The sequence below is a fragment of the Coturnix japonica genome, unplaced genomic scaffold, assembly GCF_054131305.1.
Source record: "Coturnix japonica strain WE unplaced genomic scaffold, WE-NBRP24 Scf106, whole genome shotgun sequence".
Taxonomy (NCBI): domain Eukaryota; kingdom Metazoa; phylum Chordata; class Aves; order Galliformes; family Phasianidae; genus Coturnix; species Coturnix japonica.
Window position 1 is genome coordinate 132,019 of NW_028189009.1, and position 16,469 is coordinate 148,487.

Genomic DNA, 16,469 nt, shown 5'->3' on the forward strand with positions numbered 1-16,469 from the left:
CCCTGAGGAGCTCCTTCCTTCCCTTCCTTCCTTCCAGGACCCTGAGGAGCTCCTTCCCTTTCTTCCTTCCTTCCAGGACCCTGAGAAGCTCCTTCCTTCCCTTCCTTCCTTCCTTCCTTCCAGGACCCTGAGAAGCTCCTTCCTTCCCTTCCTTCCTTCCAGGACCCTGAGAAGCTCCTTCCTTCCCTTTCTTCCTTCCAGCACCTTGGGGGACTCATGGAGGGGAGGGTCCATCACCCATATCCCCCTCACATCCACCCCAGGTACAACACAGCACCTTAAAGAAAATAAATACCAAAATCGCTCAAAACCATCAAATTAACAAACTGTAATTTTTTTTTTCTCCAAAGATACATTTTCCATACACATCCATCATACACTGTAACAAAAAAAAGCAGTGTACATGAAATAAGAAAATAAATTAAATCCATAGCATAGGTAAAGGAGGACGCTCTAGACTGGAGTAGAGTCGAAAGTTTTCCAGCGATACAAGAGGCTCAAAAGTTTGTTTTAATAAGAATGCCTGCTAACAAGGGTCCAGCGAGTGTCTTAAGGTCAGTCCAACTGCTTAAAACAGTTTTCTTTTTTAAAGTTTATAACAGCCATTATTGTCCTGCAACAGGCAGAGAGCTATTATATCCTGGGAGAGGCGTGGTAAGATCCGAGTACAGCATTTGGGAGGGGAGAAGATGGATCCTTGCTGTGTTAGCCGTCCTCCTTGGGTGGTGTGTACCAACCTGAAAGGGGAACACAGATGGGTGAGGGATGAGGTTGAACATGAATGTGAACCCTATAAGCTGGAAATCACCCCAAAAACCAGCAGGAAAAAGCACTAAATAAAAGCTCCAACTTCTATGGCACTCTGGGAACACACATTGGACCTGCCCAGGAGGGCACCCAGCTCACTGGGCTGCTTTCCCTCTGTGTTATTCCAAGCTTACTGGGCTGCTTTCCCTCTGTTATTCCAAGCTTACTGGGCTGCTTTCTCTCTGTGTTATTCCAAGCTCACTGGGCTGCTTTCTCCCTGTGTTATTCCAAGCTTACTGGGCTGCTTTCTCTGTGTTATTCCACACTAAATGGTGACATGCTGTTCTCGAGCAGCAGAGAGAAAGGCCCATCCCATCCCTCAGGCCTTACCATTCTTCTCATGGATCTGCACCAGGGATTTGTAGGACTGCTGTGCTCTTGTCAGGCTGTACTGATTCTGCAAGGGAAGTTGGGGTGTAAGGTCAGTTCAGCTGGAAGCCACAGTAACAAAGCAGCTCAACAGACCTTCCCCTACACCAACCCACAGTGATGCATGGCTGGCTGCCTTCTCACTTGCATCTGTCCCTCCAAACCAATTTCCAGCTCACTTAGTGCAGAGAACGTACCCCATATACCTCCCCCCATCCCCTATATACCTCCCCCCATCCCTTATGTACCTCCCCCCATCCCTTATGTACCTCCCCCCATCCCTTATGTACCTCCCCCCATCCCCTATGTACCTGCCCCCATCCCCTATGTACCTCCCCCCATCCCCTATGTACCTCCCCCCATCCCCTATGTACCTCCCCCCATCCCCTATGTACCTCCCCCCCATCCCCTATGTACCTCCCCCCCATCCCCTATATACCTCCCCCCCATCCCCTATATACCTCCCCCCCATCCCCTATATACCTCCCCCCATCCCCTATATACCTCCCCCCCATCCCCTATGTACCTCCCCCCCATCCCCTTATACCTCCCCCCCATCCCCTATGTACCTCCCCCCATCCCCTATGTACCTCCCCCCATCCCCTATGTACCTCCCCCCCATCCCCTATGTACCTCCCCCCCATCCCCTATGTACCTCCCCCCCATCCCCTATGTACCTCCCCCCCATCCCCTATGTACCTCCCCCCCATCCCCTATGTACCTCCCCCCCATCCCCTATGTACCTCCCCCCCACCCCCTATGTACCTCCCCCCATCCCCTATGTACCTCCCCCCCACCCCCTATGTACCTCCCCCCATCCCCTATGTACCTCCCCCCATCCCCTATGTACCTCCCCCCATCCCCTATGTACCTCCCCCCATCCCCTATATACCTCCCCCCATCCCCTATATACCTCCCCCCATCCCCTATATACCTCCCCCCATCCCCTATATACCTCCCCCCATCCCCTATATACCTCCCCCCATCCCCTATATACCTCCCCCCATCCCCTATATACCTCCCCCCATCCCCTTCCCAAAGACTCTTAGGGTTACAGCGCACCCACAGAAACCTCTGCGTGGGCAATTCCTGCCCCCAAACCACCCACAGGCGCTGCTCAGAGCAGAGCAGTTTTGTTCTTCCCAATCCCTGCCTGGCTGCCCCACACCATTGAGCCTTACCTTATTGGCTCCAAATTGCACTCGTGCTTTCCCTTTCACCAGAGTCGCACTGATCTGCATGATCACAGACTCGATGGAATAGGCGCTGCTCCAGCCCTGAGGGTCAAAGCACACACAGCAGAGAGGTCAGTGTGGATGGGAGCACATGCTGAGCCTCCCATAGGCAGAGGAAGGGCTTCTCCAAGCCCTGTGCATGCAGCACAAGCCTTTAAGCTGTTGGCAGGAGCAGGATTTGGCTGCCAGCAGGGTGAGAGCTGCAACACAGGAATCAGGCTTTGAGCTCTGAGACTCACCTGTTTGGTAAGCAGCTCCATGCAGATGGCACCACCACCCAGGACATACCTTGGGGAAGGAATATAGGCAATGTTAGGTCAGAAATGGATGCAGCCTCACCCATCTCCTGCTCAAATCAAACAGAAAAAGCCACCAAAACCAAAAGAAAGGAAGAAAGAAGCAGAGCTGGAGACCACTGTGAGTAGAGCCAACAGTTACTTACCCCCCTGACAGCACTGGGGACACAACCCTTACGAATGGTGGATCGAAAGGAAAGTTATCCTGGAACAAGAGAAGGGAATAACATTGAGAAACATCTGCTCTGGTGGCTCAGGACACAAGGAGTGCATTGAGGATGCTGGGGTTTGGGAAGCCTTACTTTAAAGGAGAAGTTTAGGAGGATGAAATCTGTTCCTTCTTTTTCTTTGAGGATCTGGAGATCGTTGTGCAAAGCGCTATCCTCGTCAACCCTGTTGGAAGGGAAGCCCAGAGGCTCAGAGTGGAAGTGATGCATGTTGACAAAGCCACGCTCGATGCCAATGGAGCCCAGAGCTCCCATACCTGCACAACCCGGCTGCCATAGGGGAGGGGGCCTGAGCTTCACACCCAGAGGGCAGTGACAGCATTCGCTGCCAGCATTCTGCTCCCGGTTTCCAGAGAAGACCATCAAACCCTTTTTTGCATGCCAGCTTAAAAATAAAGACCGCCCGGCCCAAAGGAAAGGCAGCAACTGGTGTCTGGAGGGTGTGAGAGCTCGGGGTTTTGCCTGATGCAGCTCTTCCAGGACTCTAGGAACAGCAGACAGACTTGCAGAGCCCTCAGATTAACTCATGTTTCTCTGGAGATAAGTCAGCTGCCCACTGGGGTACTGGGGTCCCACTAAGAGGCCAACCCAAGCTCTGCCCTGCTCACTGCCCCTTGCTCACTGCCCCCTGCTCAATGGGGATGTTTTGGGTCCCACCATCAAGATTCCACCATCCCAAACCGTGCCACCTACTTCAGGAGTTTGACGTTCCAATCGTACAGGCTGTCATTCACTAGTTCAACTGCATAGTATCCTGCAAAGGCAAAAAGAAACGGGTCAGAAGAGGTGGGAGTGGACAGGGGGATGCAAATCCCCTCAGCACGTCCTCAGCCTGGCACAGATTGTCCCACAAAGGAACCATAATGATGTGGGTGGTTCTGTGGCTCCTTACTGAGCCACAGCATCCCAAAACCTGAAACTCTGCCCACGAGAGCTGAGCACACAGCGAAGGATCCATCCCTGTGGCCCACCAGGTGCCACCCTGAAGGACAAGAGAAGCCCCAGGCTCGCAGGGATCACAGTACTCACCGCCCTTGAAACTTGGTGATCTGTAAATATCCCTGAGCTCCTTCATTAGCCGGTCAGTGGCCTGCACAGACCCAGACACTGCACCCTGCATGGAATCAGAAGGGGAGAAGCTGCTGTGTTAACACTGCTCCCATCACAACCAATGCCCAGACCACAGCTCCTGCCCAGCCCCCAAACCAGACCTTGCCGTGCCCCCTCCCTCTCTCAAGTTGTCCCTTTGCATCAACTCCCCTTGCCTCAAACAAACACATCACTCACACAACACAGCTGCAGCAAAAGCATCTCCCTGCTCTCTCAACCCAGGAGCATAAAACACAACCCACCACCCTTCTCCATGGTCAGAGGTGAAGCCCAGCTCCTGGGGTCACAGGGGATCCCCCAGTCCTACTGCAGGAAAGCTTCCTGAAGCCTGGGAGCACTTCTCCAGCTTCCAATACCCTCAGCCATCCCCAGGAGCCACTGCTATACCCATAACCAGAGCTGGCCCCTTTAACTCAGGCCCCTCTGCTTCCCCAACCCCTCCCGCCCTCCGGGAGGCACGTACATTTAAGTAATCTTGCCTCTGGTTCTTTTTTATTTTCTCTAAAATGGCCAAGTTTTCCTTCCCAATGCCTTCATCCTCCGTTTTCCTTCCGTCTGCTGGCTCTTCTTCTTTCATCTCATAGTGGTCCAAGTCCTCTGAGTCCTATGAGGGAGAGAGAGGAGAGATGGCACCAGACCCAGCTCCCTGCTCTAAGTGCAGAGATGTGTGGTCGGAATCCTTTGGGCAGAGGGATCCCAAGCACAAACACATTGGGGAAGAGAAGACTTTAGCACAAGGCCTGGACACGCTCAATGAGGAAGCTTCAGGCACCCGGCTCCATTCTGTGCCAAAGCCAGCAGGACAGACAGGCACATTTCCCTTTCCAGATTTAAATTGGGTTCACACAAGCTCTTTGTTCACTCAATCCTCCCTCTGCCAAGTCTCACGCCTGGTTATAATTAGCCATTAATCTTACAGATGCTCCCCAACGAGCCTCATGTGGCTGAAGAGAGCTGCACGTTGGCTCCAACAGCCCCGTGCCACGTTTCTGAGGCTGGAACAAAGCGTGGGCGCTGCTGCTGGGCAGGATTATCCCCGCTGTGTGGATGCTGAGCACAAACACGGGTCAGCAGGAGCACAAGAACGGACTCACAAGACCCACAGGATGTTTTGCTCTCAAAGAGAGGTCACATTGCACAGCGTATCTGGAGGCTCCTCTATCAGCTCAGCTCTCGCTCTGCTCTCAGTGATCTCTCCAGCAAGGGCAGGAGCTCTGCCCCCTCATCCCCTTCCACAGCAGCATCCATTAGACCGATGTGTGCAATACTACATCAGCAAAAAACAGCTGCAGCCATCAGGGACATGCAGGCACAGCCACAGCATTAGTGTGCTGAGTTGGGCTGCCTGCAAATGGCTGTGGATACACAGAGCTCCAGCATTGGTATTAAATCCTCTAAGCAAGTGCTTGCTTCAGCCTCACAGGCCTATCTGCTGCTATTCTGGAAGAGCAGCCCTTTGGGAAAGGCTTTGACATTTTTAGACCATCACAAAGGGAAAATAAATCCCTCGAGTGGATTAACCTGTATATAGTGCATCTCTGCAACAGGGCACGGCCCAGCAAGAAACCTTTGCTCTCCACGACAGCGCAGCCTGCTGCACAAAGCGAGGTGTTAGCACAGAGCACGAGGGGGGCAACGCTTCTTGCTAACTCACTTCCTGAGGGATTTCTTCCCCAGCTTACAGGAGCACAAGGATTTACACAGCACAGATTTACCCAGAAGCAGCGAGCTTGCAGACAAGCAGTTTAAGCCTCCGAGTTTCCTCCAGGGACCTTTGGAAAAGCTTCTGTTTAGCAAGATATATGCTTGGCTAAAAGCCCAACAAGTGCTTGGCTGCTGCCAAGTGACCTGCCCTGTGGTTCCACAGCGCTCTGAGGTGCACAGACCTCAAGCACCCGATGAGAAGCGCATCGACACGACGTCACCATGGAGATTTTCAAGATTATTCCACCCACTTCTAGAGATCTCGAAACCACAAACCAAACAACCGGAGCCTGTGGGTTTTTTCAGTGTGATATTCTCAGCCTGCATTGAAGCGTGGCTGCCTCTGCCTCTCCTGCCAATTATCTCCCTCACACGTCGAGCCATCCCACCAAATCTTCTCTGCAGGAGTCCCAATTTTCATGCTGTGGATCTCCTGCCAACGATGGCAACTCAGCCCCACAAACACATCCCAGCAATCAAATCACTTGTGAGCAAATCTCAGCCTCCAAAGCATGGCAGCACAAACTGAGAACCCATCTGAGGGGCTCTGACCTCATTTACCCCTCAAGAGGTCACTGCTGCAGTTCCTTTGTGTTTTGCCAATCACAGAATGACCCAGGTTAGAAGGGACCTCAAGGATCATGTAGTTCCAACCCCCCAATGCATCAGTCCTGCTTGCTAACCAGGATTTGCACAGCAAGAAAACACTGAGAACAAGTAAGTTTGAAGCCAAACTGGCTCCAATGGGCTCTCGTGCTGCTTGGCCTCCTCATGCTTCACCCAAACACGACCTCTGTGCCTCAGCACATCTCATAGACATCTAACAGCTGCCTGGTGCACAGCGAGGAGGTACTTACCTCTGGCATCTCTTCATCTTCCTCTTCAGAGGACACCTCTTCCTGCGTGCTCTATGAGGACAAGAAAACAAAGATCACATTGTGAGCTTCCTCTGGCAACACCCCCCTGCTTTCTAAGATGCTCCTGAGGTGAGATTTACACACAGAACCAACTTAAAGGCAGAATGAAGCCAAGAACCTTTATAGAAGGTTATAAACCTGAGTAGCTACAGAGGCGAGGGAAGCAGTGAGAAGAAATCAGATAAGAAACATCTCAAACACTGTCAGGCATTAAACCAGAGAGATAAAGCCAGGCCCACTGAGCTGACCAGGCAGCAGCACTAAGGGAGAAGAAATAGACCCTCACCTGCTGCAGCTCTCTTGCAGGGTTAGGAAGCCTTTAAAAGAAGGCAGCTCCAAAAACGAGCCCAGAAAACTCCACCCTGAGGAGTCCCTCACCTGTTCTGCCGGCAGAGGTTGGTCCAACATTTCCACATCGGGATGCTGGGGGAGGTTGTAGAGTTTGCACAGGTCTGAAATTATTCGCTTCAGGTGCTGCAGAAGCTGCACAAAGAGCAGGCAGGTGTCAGAGGAACACAGCAGCACAAGGAGCTGAGGCTCAGCCATCCCCAGCACCCCCTCAGGACCCCACAGATGCTCCTTTCTGCCCTCCAAGCACAGTAGGATCAAACTCCAAGTGCAAATGCATGGGAAGGCACACTGATAGGAGGCAGAACTGCTGATGTTGTGAGTCCTAAACCCTCAGTGGGAGCAGAAACATGCTCCCACCTCAGCAGGTTCAACACTAAGGCTATGAACAGCCATACCCCCCCCTCCATCAGCACTTCTCACCAGTGTATTTCCTTTCCTGACTTCTACCAGCCTCTCCAGGATAGCTGCCAGGTTGGGATCATCCGACTCCACGGACCAGATGGGGGGAACAGCTGGATAAGACTCCTAGGAGGAAAGAGAAAGGATTGAGCACTGTAAAACCCACAATACTCTGACGGCTCAGGGGGAGCTCAATGGGATCTTGGTGCTCTGGGGGCAGAGAGGGGCTCATGATACACTGATAATGGTGCATCTCATGCTGGGATGGAAGTGCTGTAAGGCTCCCACTCACATTACCACTGCTGGGGTGCTGCTATAGGGCTCCCTGTGATAGACATGCAGCCCCACAACCCTTGTAAAGCTCCGTGGGTGGATGGTAAACGAACTCAGAGCCCACCCCACCATTGTGAGCTACCTCTGGCAACACTCCCATGCTTTCTAATACAGTCCTAAGGTGAGATTTACACACAGAACTAATTTAAAGCCAAGAACCTTCATAGAAGGTTATAAACCTGAGCAGCTACACAGGAGCATCCCATAAACACCCCATCCCTGGTGTGGTGCTGGAGAACCCCCTCTGGAGCTGCGTGGTGCCAAGAGGGGCTCATGATACACTGATAATGGTGCATCTCATGCTGGGATGGAAGTGCTGTAAGGCTCCCACTCACATTACCACTGCTGGGGTGCTGCTACAGGGCTCCCTGTGATAGAGATGCAGCCCCACAACCCTTGTGAGGTGGATGCTAACCCTGTGGGTGGATGCTAAATAAACCCAGAGCCCACCCCACCATTATGAGCTACCTCTGGCAACGCTCCCCTGCTTTCTAAGCCGCTCCTGAGGTGAGATTTACACACAGAACTTAATTTAAAGCCAAGAGCCTTCATAGAAGGTTATAAACCTGAGCAGCTACACAGGAGCATCCCATAAACATCCCACCCCCAACGTGGTGCTGGAGAACCCCCTTTGGAGCTACGGCAGCAACGTGGTGCCGGTTGACCCCAACCGAACCGGGCAGGGGTCCGTCCCACCGCCCGGTGCTACGGAGCTCGAACGTTCACGTCTCCGGTGCCCCGATACGACACAGCACCGAACCCTCAGGCCCCACAAACGGCCGCAGCCCCCCCAGGCCGCTTCCCAACGCCCCCGAACACCGACCGGTACCGCCCCAGAGCCGCTCCTAGGCCTCACCCCGACCCGTTAACCGCCGGTCTCGACCCTCACCGTGATGTTACAGTGGATACGGACGGGTCCGGGCGGCGGCCCCCGGGATGCGGAACCCCCGGCCCTGGCACCGAGCCCCGGTACAAACTCGCAGCTGATCTCATCGGGGCAGGCGCTGCCGATACGGAACCGCTCGTGGCCGCGGTGGAAGATGGACTCGAGCAACCGGAGCTCCCGTTTCAAGAGCCGCCCGGCCGGGGCTGCTGCTGTTGCTGCTGCCGCCGTCGCCGCCAACCCGGCCCCGCTCCGCCCGGCTCCACCCGCCGCCGCCTGCGACCCCGCCGCCTCCTCCGCCCCCGCCCGCTGCATCTTCCCATGGAGGGACCCGCTCCGCCCCGACGGCCCCGGGCCCCGCCGCAGACCCCGGAGCCGGCCCAAGATGGCGGCGGGATGGCCCCGCGCGCCGGAAGTGACCCCTCCCGCAGGGAGCGGAAGGGGCGGGGACAAAAGCCGGAAGTAGCCGCGAGAGAGAGGCGGGGTTGGGCCGAACGCCGGAAGTGACGTAGTGCAAAGGCGCGGAGTGGAGGGAGGCCGAGGGGGCGGGGCCTAAGGACGAGGGGGCGTGGCCTAAGGGCGATGGGCGTGACTTACGGGCGAGGGGGCGTGGCCAGGCTCGCCCCGGTTTTCGGGTCCCGGAGGTCGGTGTCCCGGTGCGGGCGGGGCTCTCCCGAGGCTCCGGGCCTGAGCGGATCCGAGCGGGTCCAGCCGGTACCGAGCCAGCACAGAGCGGGAGCGTCTACGGGGGGGGGGGCACCGGGAGCTGCCCGCTTCCATCACTGCTCGGTTCCCGGTGCCCCCCTCCGTCCCCCGTCCCCATCCCGGTGCTCCCGGTGGCGGGGGCGGGGCGGCTGCGGCCCCATTGACGGTGGCGGAGCGGGGCGGCCCCGGCACAGCGCACGGCACCGCCTCCCGACCGGGGCCGCCCCGCCCGGGGCCGCCGCCGCCGCCGGTTCCAGCACCGCGGAGAGCGCGGGCAGCACCGGGGACAGCGCCGGGACAGCGGCACCGGGACCGGCACCGGCGGAGGCAGCGGGGCCGCCCTCATGGCGCTGCTCCGCTTCCTCTGCCTCCTCGCCGCGCTCCGACGTAAGAACCGGCACCGGGTAGAGGCTGGAGGGGGGGGGGATGAACCGAAGGGACGGGGCTGCGGCGGGCCCGGGGCTGCTCCCGGTATAGACAGCGATGTCGGGGGGAGGGGCGGGGAAGGCCCGTTACCGCCCCGCAATGCCCGGGGTCCGGCCGGGCTGGGACGGGGGGGTGCGGCTCTGGGATGCTCTCTACCCCCCCCCCCCCCACCCCCTCTCGGTGCTGTTTGGACCCCCCGGGGCACCGGGAACCCGACGGGAATCCCCCCCCCCCTCTCCATCCCGGTCCACCGGGAGCAGCGGCACCGACGTGGGAACAGCCGCAGCCGGACAGACCCGCACGCTCACGGCATCACGGCTGCACCGTCAGATTGCACACACACACACACACACACACACACACACAGTCATGTCACCCCATCACTCCCATTCACCATCATCCCATCACATCCATGCTCACTCCATCACCCCGTTACACACTCACATTCACCCCGTTGCACCCCATCACACACTCATCCCATCGCTTCACCACCCCGTTACACACTCACCCTATCACACACCCACCCCATCTCACACCCATCCCATCACCCCATTACACACTCACCCCATCACTCACACCCCATCACACTCGTCCCATCACCACCCCATCCCATCAGCCCATCACACACCCATCCCATCACTCCACCACCCCATTACACACTCACCCCATCCACCCCATCACTCCACCACCCCATCATACATCCATCCCATCACCCCATTACACACTCACATCCCATCACCCCATTACACACTCACCCCATCACTCCACCACCCCATTACACACCCACCCCATCACACTCACACCCCATCTCACAGCCACCCCATCACCCCATTACACACTCACACCCCATCACCTCGTTACACACTCACCCCATCACACACACACCCCATCACACACACACCCCATCACACACTCGTCCCATCACCACCCCATCTTACACCCATCCCATCGCCCCATTACACACTCACCCTATCACTTCACCACCCCATCACACATCCATTCCATCACCCCATTATGCATCCATCCCATCCACCACCCCATTACACACTCACACCCCATCACCCCATTACACACTCACCCTATCACACACCCACCCCATCTCACACCCATCCCATCACCCCATTACACACTCACCCCATCACTCCACCACCCCATCTCACACCCATCCCATCACCCCATCACACACCGATCCCATCACCCCACCACCCCATTACACACTCACCCTATCACACACACACCCCATCTCACACCCATCCCATCACCCCGTTACACACTCACCCCATCACACTCACACCCATCCCATCACCCCATTACACACTCACCCCATTACACTCACCGCATCACACTCACACCCCATCTCACACCCACCCCATTACCCCATTACACATCCATCCCATCACTCCATCACCCCATTACACACGCACCCCATCACTCGACCACCCCATCACACACCCATCCCATCACCCCACCACCCCATTACACACTCACTCCATCACTCCACCATCCCATTACACACTCACCCCATCACAAACACACCCCATCTCACACCCATCCCATCACCCCATTACACACCCCATCACCCACCCATCCCATCACCACCCCATCACACACCCATCCCACCACCCAATTACACTCACCCCATCACTCCACCACCCGATTACACACTCACCCCATCACACACTCACCCCATCTCACATCCATCCCATCACCCCATTACACACTCACCCCATCACTCCACCACCCCATTACACACCCACCCCATCACATATTCGTCCCATCACCACCCCATCACACACCCATCCCACCACCCCATTACACACTCACCCGATCACACTCACACCCCATCACACACCCATCCCATCACCCCACTACACACCCATCCCATCACCCCACCACCCCATTACACACTCACCCCATCACTCCACCACCCCATTACACACTCACCCTATCACACACATACCCCATCACACACCCATCCCATCACTCCACCATCCCATTACACGCTCATCCTATCACAAACACACCCCATCTCACATCCATCCCATCACCCCATTACACACTCACCCCATCACTCCACCACCCCATTGCACACTCACCCCATCACTCCACCACCCCATTACACACTCACCCTATCACACTCACACCCCATCTCACACCCACCCCATCACACACTCACCCCATCACCCACTCATCCCATCACCACCCCATTACCCCCTCACACCCTCCCCATCACACACCCACCCCACCCTCACACCCACCCCCGTTACACGCCCACCCCCCACACCCCCCCAGCTCCCCCAGCCCCCCTGGCTCATCCCCCTCCCCGCAGGCATCCTGTGCACGGACACGGAGGAGCGCCTGGTTGAGTATCTGCTGGATCCCGCACGATACAACAAACTCATCCGCCCGGCCACCAACGGCTCCCAGCTCGTCACCGTGCAGCTCATGGTGTCACTGGCACAGCTCATCAGTGTGGTGAGTGCTGGGACCCAGCATGGAACGGGCACCCCATAACTACCCCCAGGACCCCTATAACCCCACCCGGTCCCCATAACACCCCCAGACCCCATAACCCACCCCCAGGACCCGATAACCCCGCCCCAGACCCCATAACCACCCCCAGACCCCTATAACCCCCCCCCAGGACCCCATACTCCCCACCCGGTCCCCATAACACCCCCAGACCCCATAACCACCCCCAGGACCCCTATAACCCCCCCAGGACCCCATACTCCCCACCCGGTGCCCATAACACCCGCAGACCCCATAACCACCCCCAGGATCCCTATAACCCCCCCCCCAGGACCCCATACTCCCCACCCGGTCCCCATAACACCCCCAGACCTCATAACCCGCCCCCAGGACCCGATAACCCCGCCCCAGACCCCATAACCACCCCCAGGATCCCTATAACCCCCCCAGGACCCCATACTCCCCTCCCGGTGCCCATAACACCCCCAGACCCCATAACCCGCCCCCAGGACCCCATTACACCTCTAGACTCCATAACCCCCCCCAGGACCCGATAACTCCGTGCCCTGGACCCCATACTCCCCCCCCAGGATCCCATAACCACCCCCACGATCACATACTATCCTCCCCGGACACCATAACCCCTCCAGGATCCCATACAACCGCCCAGGACCTGATAACCTCCTCCCCAGGACCCCATATTCCCACCCGGTCCCCATAACACCCCCAGACCCCATACTCCCCCTCAGAACCCCATAATCCCGCCCCAGACCCCATAACCCCCCCCAAGACCTGATAACTCCCCACCCCAGACCTCATACTCCCCACTAAGATCCCATAACCACCCCCAGGACCCCATACTATCCCCCCTGGACACCATAACCCCCCCAGGATCCCATAACCCCCCCACAGGACCCCAGAACCCTAGAACCATCCCCAGCGCCCCCTAACCCCCCTCCCTCCCAGGATCTCATAACCCTCCCCAGGACCCTATAACCACCCCCAGCACCCCATAACCACTCCCCCCCGGCACCCTGTAACTGCCCCTCTTCTCTCTGCAGCACGAGCGGGAGCAGATCATGACCACCAACGTGTGGCTGACCCAGGTGAGCCCCACGAGAGGGACCCCTGTGCTGTGGGACCCCCATATCACCTGCTATGGGACCTCCATACCCTCCTGCCTTGTGCCCTGTGATCCCCCTGCCCCAGGACCACATCCCATTTTGGTTCCCCTTTACCCTGTGCCCTTGAAATCCCTGGGACCCCCTTATACCCCAATTGGGATCCTCACATCCCCTTCCCCTTGACACCAACTGTCCTGGGTCTCACATAGATCCCCTATAGCCCATGATTTGGGACTCCTGTGCCCCTTCCCACTGCTCTGGGACCCTCCTACCTCCTGTGCTGGGACCTCTTTGCCCCATAAGCCCCCATTGCCCCCTCCCTGTGGTGGGGCCACACTGAGCACAGCTGCTGGCAGGAATGGGAGGACTATCGCCTCACCTGGAAGCCAGAGGACTTTGACAACATGAAGAAGGTCCGCCTGCCCTCCAAGCACATCTGGCTGCCTGATGTGGTACTCTACAACAAGTAGGTGCTTTATGGGGTGTGTATATGTGCTGGTGGGTGGGGGGTGATGTGCACACCCCGACCTCAGGGCTGACAGTGCATCCCATCAACCCAGCGCCGACGGGATGTACGAGGTCTCCTTCTACTCCAACGCCGTCATCTCCTACGACGGCAGCATCTTCTGGCTGCCACCCGCCATCTATAAGAGCGCCTGCAAGATCGAGGTGAAGCATTTCCCCTTCGACCAACAGAACTGCACCATGAAGTTCCGTTCTTGGACCTACGACCGCACCGAGATCGACCTGGTGTTAAAGAGTGAAGTGGCCAGTCTGGATGATTTCACACCCAGCGGAGAGTGGGACATCGTGGCGCTGCCGGGACGGCGCAATGAGAACCCGGATGACTCCACCTACGTAGACATCACCTACGACTTCATCATCCGACGCAAGCCGCTCTTCTACACCATCAACCTCATCATCCCCTGCATCCTCATCACCTCCCTGGCCATCCTCGTCTTCTACCTCCCCTCCGACTGCGGGGAGAAGATGACTCTGTGCATCTCCGTCCTGTTGGCCCTCACCGTCTTCTTGCTTCTCATCTCCAAGATTGTTCCCCCCACCTCGCTGGACGTGCCGCTGGTGGGGAAGTACCTCATGTTCACCATGGTGTTGGTGACCTTCTCCATCGTCACCAGCGTCTGCGTGCTCAATGTTCACCACCGCTCTCCCACCACTCACACCATGCCCCCCTGGGTGCGCACCCTGTTCCTCCACAAGCTCCCAGCGCTGCTGTTCATGAAGCAGCCGCAGCAGAACTGCGCACGGCAACGCCTGCGCCAGCGTCGCCAAACCCAAGAGCGAGCAGCAGCCGCTACGCTTTTCCTTCGGGCTGGTGCACGTTCCTGTGCCTGCTATGCCAACCCTGGGGCTGCTAAAGCTGAAGGGATCAATGGTTACCGGGAGCAGCAGGGGCAAGGGACCGACCCGGTGACACCGTGCGGCTGCGGGTTGGAAGAGGCGGTGGAGGGAGTGCGCTTCATTGCGGACCACATGCGTAGTGAGGACGACGACCAGAGTGTGAGTTGGGGTAGGGTGGGGTGAGGGGGGGATACGTGGGGAAGGAGGAGGGAAGAGGGGTTGGGGGGCTGGCAGAGTCGTAAGGTGCTGGTATGGGGTGTTGGTGGGGTCCAAGGCAGTGTTATGGGGTGCAGGCAGGGCTATGGGGCATGGGATGTCTGCAGTGTTATGGGGTGCAGGCAGGGCTATGGGGCATGGGATGTAGGCAGTGTTATGGGGTGCAGGCAGGGCTATGGGGCATGGGATGTAGGCAGTGTTATGGGGTGCAGGGGGAGCTATGGGGCATGGGATGTAGGCAGTGTTATGGGGTGCAGGCGGGGCTATGGGGCATGGGATGTAGGCAGTGTTATGGGGTGCAGGCAGGGCTATGGGGTATGGGATGTAGGCAGTGTTATGGGGTGCAGGCAGGGCTATGGGGCATGGGATGTAGGCAGTGTTATGGGGTGCAGGGGGCTTATGTGCAGGCAGAGATGTAAGGTGCTGGTGTGGGGTGTTGGTTGGGTCCAAATAGAGCTGGAGGGTGCAGGCAGTGTTATGGGGTACAGGGGAGCTATGGGGCATGGGATGTAGGCAGCGTTATGGGGTGCAGGGGTGGCTATGGGTCAACATTATGGGGTGTGTGTGGGGGGGTTATGTGCAGGCAGAGCCATAAGGTGCCGGTATGGGGTGTTGGTGGGGTCCAAATAGAGCTGGGGGGTGCAGGCAGCGTTATGGGGTGCAGGGGGGGCTATGGGGCATGGGGTGCAGGCAGGGCTGTGGGTTGCACACCACTCCATAGAGCTACGGGATGTGCAAAGGCCTGTGATGTGCATGGAGAGCTGTGGGAGGTGGACAGGGCTGTGGGGTGCACATACAGGGCTATGGGGTTACTCTAGGAAAGGATGTACACACCCATATCATGGGGTCCCTGCCCGGCCATGTCCCCAGGAGCCCCCACAGCCCTATATGTGCCCCCTTCCCCCAGCACCACACAGCTGCTCCCACGAGGGCTGACCCACGCAGCCGCAGCACCGTGAGGCTGCAGATTTCAGTGTGGGATGGGGACACAACCCCAGCATGGCTGAGCAGCGAGATGAGTTCCTTGGACTCAGCAGATGAGCTGCCAGGGCAGAGCTGAGCCCCCGGAACCGCAGTGCTGAGGGTGCAGATCTGGGGCTCTGTAGAATAGAAATGCTGAGAGCTGAGCCCTGAGCTGACCAAAGCGATCCCAACCCCATACAGGTGAGTGAGGACTGGAAGTACGTGGCCATGGTCATCGACCGCCTCTTCTTATGGATCTTCGTCTTCGTCTGCGTCTTCGGCACCGTCGGGATGTTCCTGCAGCCCCTGTTCCAGAACTACACCACCAACTCCCTGCTGCAGCTCGGCCAGGGCACCCCCACCTCCAAATAGGGCTGGGGTTGGGGAGGGGGACCATAAGGGGCTGGGTGGGCAGGGCCTGGGGCAGCCACTGCAAACCAATAAATACTCAACACAGGAGAGGATGCTTCGTTGTAGTGTCATTGAGTGGGGCAGGTGCTTCTCTTCGAATAGGGCTCAGCCAGGGAGCACGGAGCAGATGGTGGGCAGGGGTGCGTGGCACGAGGGGAT

At 57.6% G+C, this 16,469-nt stretch overlaps 2 protein-coding genes across 3 annotated transcripts; one reads left to right on the forward strand and one right to left on the reverse strand.

Annotated features, from left to right (window-relative positions):
* Positions 1 to 313: 313 nt before the first annotated feature.
* Positions 314 to 9,072, reverse strand: UBE2Q1 (ubiquitin conjugating enzyme E2 Q1). 2 transcript variants are annotated; one of them, XR_014941715.1, is made up of 14 exons: positions 8,638 to 9,072; positions 7,437 to 7,541; positions 7,044 to 7,148; positions 6,606 to 6,656; positions 4,508 to 4,648; positions 3,964 to 4,048; positions 3,628 to 3,688; positions 3,192 to 3,418; positions 3,010 to 3,100; positions 2,854 to 2,912; positions 2,651 to 2,699; positions 2,358 to 2,453; positions 1,138 to 1,204; positions 314 to 737 (listed from the first exon to the last, which is right to left on the reverse strand). XR_014941715.1 is itself a non-coding variant. In XM_015884535.3 (13 exons), exons 1-13 carry the CDS (start codon positions 8,944 to 8,946, stop codon positions 706 to 708), a joined length of 1,251 nt encoding a protein of 416 aa, XP_015740021.2. In that variant the 5' UTR covers positions 8,947 to 9,066; the 3' UTR covers positions 314 to 705. The 2 variants fall into 2 exon arrangements, 1 of the variants encoding a protein (XP_015740021.2); XM_015884535.3 differs by lacking the exon at positions 3,192 to 3,418 and having other exon boundaries at positions 8,638 to 9,066.
* Positions 9,073 to 9,264: 192 nt separating this feature from the next.
* On the forward strand, positions 9,265 to 16,363 carry CHRNB2 (cholinergic receptor nicotinic beta 2 subunit). The gene is made up of 6 exons (XM_085535030.1): positions 9,265 to 9,723; positions 12,092 to 12,237; positions 13,296 to 13,340; positions 13,715 to 13,824; positions 13,919 to 14,879; positions 16,101 to 16,363. Exons 1-6 carry the CDS (start codon positions 9,681 to 9,683, stop codon positions 16,269 to 16,271), a joined length of 1,476 nt encoding a protein of 491 aa, XP_085391156.1. The 5' UTR covers positions 9,265 to 9,680; the 3' UTR covers positions 16,272 to 16,363.
* The last annotated feature ends 106 nt before the right edge of the window (positions 16,364 to 16,469 follow it).

What these genes read in the sequence shown, in the direction of transcription:
- CHRNB2 (XM_085535030.1), top strand. Translation starts at nt 9,681, where the DNA reads ATGGCGCTGCTCCGCTTCCTCTGCCTCCTCGCCGCGCTCCGAC. An exon ending in TGGCACAGCTCATCAGTGTG is followed by an intron (nt 12,238 to 13,295) that starts GTGAGTGCTGGG and finishes TTCTCTCTGCAG; the next exon opens with CACGAGCGGGAGCAGATCAT. An exon ending in CCAACGTGTGGCTGACCCAG is followed by an intron (nt 13,341 to 13,714) that starts GTGAGCCCCACG and finishes AGCTGCTGGCAG; the next exon opens with GAATGGGAGGACTATCGCCT.
- UBE2Q1 (XM_015884535.3), bottom strand. Translation starts at nt 8,946, where the DNA reads ATGCAGCGGGCGGGGGCGGAGGAGGCGGCGGGGTCGCAGGCGGCGGCG. An exon ending in ATCACCAAGTTTCAAGGGCG is followed by an intron (nt 3,689 to 3,963) that starts GTGAGTACTGTG and finishes TTGCCTTTGCAG; the next exon opens with GATACTATGCAGTTGAACTA. An exon ending in TCCTAAACTTCTCCTTTAAA is followed by an intron (nt 2,913 to 3,009) that starts GTAAGGCTTCCC and finishes CTCTTGTTCCAG; the next exon opens with GATAACTTTCCTTTCGATCC.